Source organism: Hevea brasiliensis, chromosome 12 (genome assembly GCF_030052815.1).
Source record: "Hevea brasiliensis isolate MT/VB/25A 57/8 chromosome 12, ASM3005281v1, whole genome shotgun sequence".
Lineage (NCBI taxonomy): Eukaryota > Viridiplantae > Streptophyta > Magnoliopsida > Malpighiales > Euphorbiaceae > Hevea > Hevea brasiliensis.
This window is the reverse complement of record NC_079504.1, coordinates 93,453,015-93,463,354: the sequence shown is the minus strand read 5'-3', so window position 1 is coordinate 93,463,354 and position 10,340 is coordinate 93,453,015. Positions and strand designations below refer to the sequence as shown.

The 10,340-nt window shown below is 34.4% G+C and overlaps 1 protein-coding gene across 1 annotated transcript; it reads left to right on the top strand.

Moving 5' to 3' along the window:
• The first annotated feature begins 6,570 nt into the window (after positions 1-6,570).
• LOC110646687 (leucine-rich repeat extensin-like protein 4) lies at positions 6,571-9,272 on the top strand. The gene is given in 2 exon segments (XM_021800208.2): positions 6,571-7,468; positions 7,471-9,272. Coding segments are annotated over 2 exon segments (2,415 nt in total). The 5' UTR covers positions 6,571-6,585; the 3' UTR covers positions 9,003-9,272.
• Positions 9,273-10,340: the final 1,068 nt, after the last annotated feature.

The following is a 10,340-nucleotide window of genomic DNA, read 5'->3' as shown; positions in this document are numbered from 1 at the left end:
TCCAAAACTTAAATTTACATGGCACCTGACAAGATTATTACTATTACTAACATATGCGGAGTTCTAGATTACAATTTTGAGAAATATTAATACAAGTAAATAATAGCTAATAAACATGCGAGGAAGAAAGCAGATTATCTTGAAAAAGAACTCATCCTGTAGCCTTAAAAAATTAGGGTGAACAGAGTAAGCGTTCGACTCATAGAGTAAGATATTGATTTTAAGTACAATTTATATAACTATCTAGCACTAATGCATCCCTAAGGATGAGATGTAACACAGATCATCAATTCAGACAATTTCAAACAACATTCGCACAAAAAATAATTTGGAGCACTCACACACGCATGTGTCACATCAATATATATAATATGGGAGCTGATCCCCTATATAGCTCTCTTAATCCAACTCCTGCCAGTGAGATCAACTCGAGCTGGACTTTCTCTTAATAATCCAAATGCGAGGGTCAGTGATATCAACTCAAAGTCGCACTCACCCTGACTTATCACAAAAAGGATTGGGCCCCAAGCGAGACTAGCTCAAGCCAATTTGCCCGTCCTACCCATATCCATTACCAATACACCACACGCACACCGACACACGCACACAGCTCCAAATTACCTTAAGGTGACCCCTACATCCATATATTAAGTAATAATAATAATAACACAAAGTGTACCTATAATAGCTAAATACATATATTTATATATGATGCATGGACATGCTTTGAATATAAAATAATAATATTGAAATTATAATTAAAATCAATATCTACTCACTGATTGACCAGGAGTTACTGCTGTGGCTGAGTGGAGAAGAATGACTGACCCTGATCACCTAACCAATTGTATTATAAATTTTATTAGTACTAATTTAAAACAAAACTTTAAAGGGACAAAAAATACTCTAATTTATACTGAAAAATTTCTCCTATACCTAAAACCTACCTAACCTGCAAAAATACCTAAATAGCACTTTTAATTCATAAATTTCCACAACCACATCTCATCAACATAATATGTCCCCTCTTGGGCCATCCAAAATAGTCAATACTTACAATCTTAAAAAATTACATTTTAGTCCCTAAAACTAACTTTTTTGCAAAAATCACTCAAACGAGCTCTAAAAATTCTAAACTTTTGCCCCGCGATCCTTAGAAATATTAAAAAACTAATACAAAAGGAATTATAATTTTCTAACTACCCATGAATATTTTATAGATTTTTAATCTAAATCCAACACTATGAAATTAAAGAAACTTAAAGTTCGGGTTTACCTATGCTAAATCTGTTACTTGGAATGCATCCAAAATGTCTAAAAATGCTAGGATAGATTGTAAACACAACCCCTTTCTAGGACAGCCTGCCAGACGTCCAAACCGGGTCAAAAACTCGATCCCGAGGCTGGTGTGTTATCATCATTTCAATCGCACCTAAATTAAGCCCAAAATTGTCAATAATTATCATAATATTATTTTTGATTTTTAAGAATTGAAAAAGTCTAAAAATCTCACCAAGCGATATAGATCGTTTGATTATCGCCTTTTTTAAATAGTGTCTTATCAGAGCGGGCTTGATCTCGTCTTGAAGATTTCATTACCCTGATCCAACGGTGGTCTCGAATAATGGATCCAACGGTCGAATAGCCAGAAAAATGGCTAGAAAGCTGCTGCCACCATTTTCTCTCTCCCCTTTCTCTCTTCTCATTCTCGCAAGAAACCTCTATGAAATGAGACACCGCCGGTCGAGACGAGAAGCCTGTTGTCCCAAGAGTCGAGCGCCACCTTCCTTTTGTCGAACGCTCACCAAAACTGGCCAGAAACAGCCTTGGAAAGTGGTGCACTACGTCGCTCTCTCTCTCCTCCAAAATGCATTAAACCTTTGCTAAACAGTCTTTGCAATCGCCGTGAAGCTACTTTGTCGCCTCAGAGTCGATGGTCCACCATCGCAAAGACTGGTTGGCCGCCCAATGGGAAACGGGAGACAGAAAGTGAGGGAGGGAGAGAGGTAGAAGAGAGAGAAAGAAAATGGGCGGGGGGGGGGGGGGTGTTCTGCACGACAAATTTTTGGGTTTTTTTTTTAACTTTTAATTACACTATTGGCCCCTGAACTTTTTAGACATTTTTTATTTGGTCTAAAATTCTTTTATTATATTTAAATTTAATAAAACTTTAGTAGTATTAAAAATAAATATACTCTAAAGAATTTTAATTATCTTTATTTTAATTTAATAAATTAACTTTAATTTATTTTTAATAAAGACAATATTACAAATAATAGTTTAAAATAGTTGTAATAATAATAACAATACATGTAAAAATGACATTCATAAAGTAAAATAGTATTATTATGAAAATACTAATTTAGTTCCTTGAATAAGATAGTAATAAATTATAATCAAAATTTTTTCTATACACAAATTTTCAAAATTTCTGCAGAACACCCCCCTCCCCCATTTTCTTTCTCTCTCTTTAACCTCTCTCCCTCCCTCACTTTCTCTCTCCGGTTTCCCTTCCAGTCGATAAACCAGCAACGCCGATGGTGGACCATCGGACTCTAAAGGCGACAGGCAAGCTTCATGGCAACTGCAGCACCCTATTCGATGAAGGTTCGACGCACTTTGGAGGAGAGAGAGAGTGACACGATGCTCCACTTTTCAAAGCCATTTGTGGCCAGCTCCAGTGACTGTTCAAAGGAAGGAAGGTGGCATTCGACTCTTGGGACCACGGGCTTCTCATCTCGATGGGCGGTGTCTCGTTCCATGGAGGTTTCCGATGAGAATTGTGGAGAGAGAAAGTAATGGCAGCGGGTTTCCAGTTAATTTCCTGACGATATGACCGTTGGATCAGAAATCTGAGACCACCGATGAACTCAATGCGACGAAACCTTCGAGATGATACTAGCCCCACTCTGATCAGACACCGTTTGAAAAAAGCGATCATCGGACAGTCTAAATCACTTGGTGAGGTTTTTGGGCTCTTTCAATTTTCAAGAATTAAAAATATTTTTTTGATAATTATTGACAATTTTTGGACTTAATTTAGGTACGATCGGATCAATGATAGCTTACCGATGCCTAGGACCGTGTTTTCAGCCAAATCCAGCTGTCCGGCAGATCTTCCAGAAACATGGCCAACATTATAATAGATCCTAGTGTTTTCAGATGCCTCGGACATGTTCCAAGCATCAGAATTGATGTAGGTAAACCTGAACCCTAAGTTTTCTTAATTAGCTAGCATCGGGTTTAAAATAAAAATTCATAAAATATTCATGGATGAGTAGAAAATTATAATTCCTTTTGCAATTGTCTTATAATCTTGTTAAGGACCACTGGGCAAAATTTTAGAATTTTTAGAGCTTATTTGAGTGATTTTTGCATAATGTTAGTTTTAGGGGTCAAAATATAATTTTTCAATTTTGTGATTATTACCTAGTTTGGAGGGCCCAGGAGGGGCCATATAATGTTGATGAGATATAAATTGAGATGTATGATTTTAAGAGTGTTATTTGAACCATTTTATAGGATGGGTAGGTCTTAGGTACAAGAGAAACTCTATCAGAATTTCAACATAAATTAAGGAGTAGTCTTTTTAAAGTTTTATTTTAAATTAGTACTAATAAAATTTATAATATAACTATTTAGGTAATTAGGGTCAGCCATCCTTCTTCATCCAGCTGCCACAGTAGTTTTCGGTGATCAGTGAGTAGATATTAATTTTATTTATAATTTCAATATTATTATATATTCAATACATGCTTATGTATCACATATAAATATATGTATGCAGTGAAATACTAGGCGTGCATTATGTTGCATTTTCTTATTTGCAAAAATAGATGTAGATATCACCTTAGGGTAATTTAGAGCTGTGTGCGTATATCGACATGCGTGTGGTGTAGTGTAATGGATATGAGTAGGACGGGCAAGTCGACTTGATCTAGTCTCACTTGGGACTTGGTCCTTTTTGTGAAAGTTAGGGTGAGTACAACTTTGAGTTGATCTCGTTGATCCCCACATTTGGATTATTAAGCGAAAGTCCAACTCAAGTTAATCTCGCTGGCAGGTATTTGATTAAGAGAGTTGTATAGAGGATCAGCTCCCATATGTATACATTTCTGGTGTGATATATGGGTGTATGAGTGCTCCAAATCATTTTTTATTCGAATATTATTTGAATTTAGCTGAATATGATGATATGTGTTGCATTTCATTCTTAGGAATGCATTAGTGCTAAATAATTATAGAAATTGTACTTAAAATCAATATCTTACTTTATGAGTCGAACGCTCACTCCTGTTCACCCTATTTTTTCAGGCTACAAGAGGAGTTCCTTTTAAGAATAATATGCTTCATTCCTCGCAGGTTTATTAGCAGTTATTTATTTATATTATTATTTTCTAAAATTGTAATATAGAACTCCGCATGTGTTAGCTGTAGCATGAATCTTGTCAGAGACAGTGTTAATTTGAGTTTTTTTATTTTTAATAAGTGAAAAATTTTTATGATATTAAATAATTTATAAATGATGGTATCAAGGTTGAGCTGGGCTCCCCCGATTTTGGTTCTGAATGGTTATCAAGTTGAGTTGACTCGGAAATAAATTGTAACATTCTATTTTATTTTATTCACATGTTGCGCCTCAGTTTTTGACCCTAGTTATGGATTTGGAAATAGTGAGACTTACTATGGGCATCGGGAGCTTTATACTGGTCTAGACCCTAGTGTCAATCCTGTCCGTGGGATAGAGTCATGACATATATATGTATATATATATATATATATATATGTCATGACATATGAAAAAAAGAATTTTAATTGGATTTCAATTCAGTATAATTTTGATTTTATTTTTAATAAAAAATCAAAACAGAACCACAACATTAAATATAAATTCGATTCTTATAGTAACGATTTTTTTTTTTTTCAGTTCTCGTTTGATTTGATATAGTTCTATATGATTATTCAATTTAGTTCAAAATCTCAAAAACCGTGGGCGGCTCTAATTCTATTAATGTTTTGATTTAATAATAAAAATTTTAACACTAATATTTATTATAATTTTCTAACATGATTCAATTTTTTTTCTCTATATTTCTCTATAATTATCCAAATATTAACTTTTAAAGCTACATTTATCATTTAGGTACTTTACTAATAAATTGAATTTAATAATACTAAATCATTTTTAAAATATAAAATTCAAGAAAACAAAAATCATTTAAATTTCTAATTTTTAAATTAAACTTCGTTTTGATTTTAGTTTTTCATGTTGTTATTCTGTATTTCACCATTTTTATGGAATGAAAATTTCATGTTTAGAAAAGAAAATTTGTTTTTATTTCTATATTATATCATAATTAAAATTTATAAATATTTATTTTTAAAAATATTTTAAAAAATAAATACTGATAAATTGTAATTTTGTTATATATTTTCGTCCATTCATTTATTTTATCAATTTAAGGATTAAATGATAGTCAATAAAGAAATAAACCATTAGTAATGATAAATTCTAAGAGAAGAAATAATATTATGTTTTAAATGATATAAAATTTTTTTTTCATTTATGATAAAATTTTTAAAAAATAAAATGAAAGTGTACTCTAAAATTAAAGTTTATAAATATTTTTATTTGTTTTAAAATTTAAATATTTAAATATTAATTATGATATAATATGTTAAAAAATAATTTTTTTTAGAAATAAAGTGAAATGGGAATTTAAGGTGATAGCAATTTGGAAGGATTTTGATATGGGGGAGAGTTGGTGACGAAGACAGTGGGCGTCACGTCCACTATGGCATTAGAATGGAAAGTCAATAGCACCAATAACTTTGCTTCATAAAATCCTTGTTCATATTCACACGTCACATGAGACGTGCCTCCATCTCATTATTTCTTTCTTTCTTTTTATTTTTATTTTTTCAAACCCGTAATTCTCAATCACCAAGAGCAATTTCCCCCCCATATTGGAGCAGTTAGGAGATTAAAATTTAATATAATATTAAAAAAATGGGATATTATAACTCTTATGTTAGGTTGGGATATGAAATGAGAAAGAAAGAAAAATAATAGAAAAAATATTTTTTATTTTTTTATTTTTATTTTTTTAAATAAAAAAAATTGTAAGTAGAAAGAAAATTAAATTTATTTTTTTTTTATATTTAGAAAAAGATAAAAAAAATAAAATAATATTTTTTTAAATTATTTTAAAAATTAAAATAAGAAAATAAGGGTATATATATAATTTTGTCAATTGAAGTATAATTTTTCTCTTTAATTATTTTATTTTCAATTATTTTATTTTTTTTTTCAAATTAAAGAAAAAATAATAAAAGTAAAATAATTTTTATTTTCCTCCTCTTATTTTTCTTTTATTGTTAAATAATAGATGTGGCAACATAAGTATTAATACAAGAACTCAAGAATGAATGGACGGCACAAATTATTTTTTAATTTCATATAGTAATTTAATTATTAAAATTTACTTAAAATTTTATAATTTTTTTTAAAGCCATCCTAGAAGTGAAAAGTGAAAACAAATCCACCCCCAAAGGCTTAAAAAAGGTGGCTTTATAAAAGGATGCATGGGGAGATGGGTATGGACACATTCATGGCACATGGTAGACAATCTCCATTTCCCTTCGTGTGAATCGCTGCCATTTCTGCCTCCACCAAAGCAATCAATGTCTTCTCTTCGTTTCTTCTTTATTCTTTTCTTCCTTGCTTTGCTTCTTCAGATCTCTTCTGGAACCCATGAAGATGAATCTCTGGATGTAGATGTAGATCCAAGCTTCCAGTTTGAAAATCCCAGGCTTCGTCAAGCCTACATTGCTTTGCAAGCTTGGAAACAAGCCATTTTCTCTGACCCTTTTAACTTCACAGCCAACTGGAATGGTCCTGATGTGTGCTCTTACATGGGTGTATATTGTGCTCCTTCTCCTAACAATGCTAAACTCAGGGTGGTTGCTGGTATTGACCTCAACCATGGTGATATTGCCGGCTACCTCCCTCCAGAGCTTGGCCTCTTGACAGATCTAGCTCTATTGCATCTCAACTCCAACAGATTTTGTGGGGTTGTGCCTACTAGTTTCCGCAAACTGAAGCTTCTCTATGAGCTTGACATCAGTAACAACCGTTTTGTGGGAAAATTTCCCAAGGTTGTTCTGTCTTTACCTTCTCTCAAATATTTGGATCTTAGATTCAATGACTTTGAAGGTTCTGTCCCTTCCAAGCTCTTTGATCAACCACTTGATGCTGTATTTTTAAACGACAATAGATTCCAGTTTGGTATTCCTCAGAATCTTGGTAACTCTCCTGTTTCTGTTCTTGTTCTTGCAAACAACAATCTTGGTGGTTGCATTCCTGGTAGCATTGGAAATATGGGTAAAACCCTTAATGAGATCATCCTTCTGAATGATAATCTCACAGGTTGCTTGCCTCCCCAGATAGGTATGCTCAAGGAAGTGACAGTTTTGATGTGAGTTTTAATCATCTTCAGGGCTCTCTGCCTTCTTCCATTGGTAACTTGAAGAAGGTTGAGCAACTTGATATTGCACACAATGGTTTTACTGGTTCTATTCCTGCTAGTGTCTGCCAATTGCCTAATTTGCAGAACTTTACCTATTCTTTCAACTACTTCTCTGGTGAAGCACCAAGTTGTGCTGCTATTGGAAGCAGGGTGGTCACTAATGGTTCCAAGAATTGCATTCCTGGAAAGATGGATCAGAGATCTGCTAAAGAGTGTTCTTCAGAAGCTGCACGTCCAGTGGATTGTAGCAAGTTCAAATGTGGTGGAAGTTCTGGTAGCGGTGAAGGCGGTGCTGGTAGAGGAGGCTCACCTTCACCAAGGAAAAGACCTCCAGTTGGAAGGCCGTCAGCACCAAAACCTGCTCCTACTAGAAGGCCGTTTGTTAAACCTTCTCCTCCACCACCCACTTCCAAGTCTTCGTCTTCTAGCAGATCACATCCTCCACCACCCCCAACGAGGTCGTCTTTCCACCCTCCACCTTCGCCGCCTCCACCCACTGAAAGGGTCTCACCCAAAACACATCTCCCACCACCACCCCCTCCAGTGGAGCATTCATCACCTACTTATCATCACGTACCACCACCACTGCCACCTCCACCATGCCATTACCATTCTTACGCTCCACCACCGCCAAAAGAAAAGGTTTCACCAAGTACTCATCAAGCTCCACCCCCACCACCACCGCCACCGCCACCAGTTGAGTACCATCCACCTCCCTATCAACATGAAGCATCACCATCGCCACCACCTGTCGAGTACCACCCACCTCCCTATCAATACAATGCACCACCATCGCCACCACCTGTCGAGTACCATTCGCCCCCATATCAACACAATGAACCACCACCGCCACCACCTGTCGAGTACCATTCACCCCCATATCAACACAATGCAACGCCGCCGCCGCCACCACCTGTCGAGTACCATTCACCCCCATATCAACACAATGCAACGCCGCCGCCGCCACCACCAAAGAATGAATATAAACACTCTCCTCCTCCAACTCATGAGCATTCCGCAGCTCCAGTTCCATCGCCAGTAGAGCATTACCCTCCCAAAACAGCAACTCCATCTCCACCTCCACCTCCAACGTATGTGAAGACTCCACCTTTACCACCTCCACGAGAGCCATTCCATCCCCTACCACCTCTACCGCCAACTGGGTGCATAATTCCAGGATCACCACCACCATCTCCACCCTCATCACCATTAGCACCACCACCATCATCTACGCCAAGCTATCACCACTCACCATTTCCCCCACCTCCTCAACAACAATGGCATTGTCCACCACCATCATTCCATCAACAAAGCCCACCTCCTCCTCCTCCTCCTCCACATGCTGAGTATTCAAATCCCTCACCCCCACCACCACCGCCACCATCACCACCTCCAGTTGATAACACTCCACTCCCACCAATCGTAGGAGTATCATACGCATCTCCTCCTCCTCCAACAATTCCATACTACTAAACACTTTTGTGGCATCATCGGCTTCTGATTTCACTGTCTAATTCTTTTGCTCTGCAACAATGAGGACTGGTTCCCTATTTAGTGTTTTTTGTTAAATCATATTTATTTTATTTTATTTTTCTGAGAATTTTAATCCGTAGCAATAATTAATATATAGTTTCATTTCTGGTTATTAATTAAATCCATATATATTTGTATTCTTATTATATGTATATTTATATGCACTAAGCCAAGCTTTGCTATACAATTACTGTTTATATTTTGGATTCAGTACACAGGATTGAGTGATTGATTAATAGTCCCATAAAATTCTCTTGGTTTTGTCTAGTTCGAGCATTGCCTGTTTATTTACCTCTAATTCTAAGTGGTCGCATTAGCCTTTATGACTTTTAACATCATTGTGTCAAATTTTAATAATGAAACTAAGAATTACACCAATAATTATGGTTTCATCGAACTCAATTAAAACTCAAATTTATAATTGTCTTAAAATAATTGTAATATTATTTAATTAAAGTTTATTAATTTCTTAAAGAATGATCGTTGTTTTATATAAAAATGGGTCAATTTTCATTGAGCGTCTCACAACGTTAAATTTTTTTGTTTTTATGTAGTATCATTTAACTTAAATTTATATCTTAAAATTCTTTCCACTTCAATTTGAGAAATGGTGGTGCATGGTTGGACTGGGATTTTTCTGCGAATTTTGGCAAGAACCGGGAAAGTGGACATTTTCAAAATGTTTTTTTTTTTCTCGGATTTTGTTTGTGATTTAACTCATCAGAATAAGAAGAGGAAAAAAAGAAGAAGGTGGGCGAGAGTGGGTGAGCCCATCCCCAATAAGAGAGGCATAGAAGATGGAAAAAGAAAAGTAAAATGATAAAGAAGGGTTAGGGTACAAGACTAATCATGAAGGTTTAACCAGATGATTTCTTTTGTGAGATGTGATTGGTTAATATATTGACGCGAAAATTTGTAATATCTGATTAAAATAATTTTAATATTTTTAAATTAAAATTAAAAGAGTTAAAAAAAAAAATTAAGTGATGATATTAAAAAATACTTAAATTTAAGAAATTATGGATGAAAATTAACAAAAAGATTTAACAGTAACTCAAACTCTCAATTTAATAAAAATGCTATCAGAGTTGACTCTCAAGTGATCTAATTCTCACTTTACAATGTTATAATATTAAGTTTATATAAAAATAAATTTAATAATTTTCAATTAAATATTTAATTGGCATTCTTATTTAATAGTTTTAAATTAAATATCTAATTGACATTCTTGTTAAATTAACAAAGGTATACATATAATTAAATAATAAATATATTAAT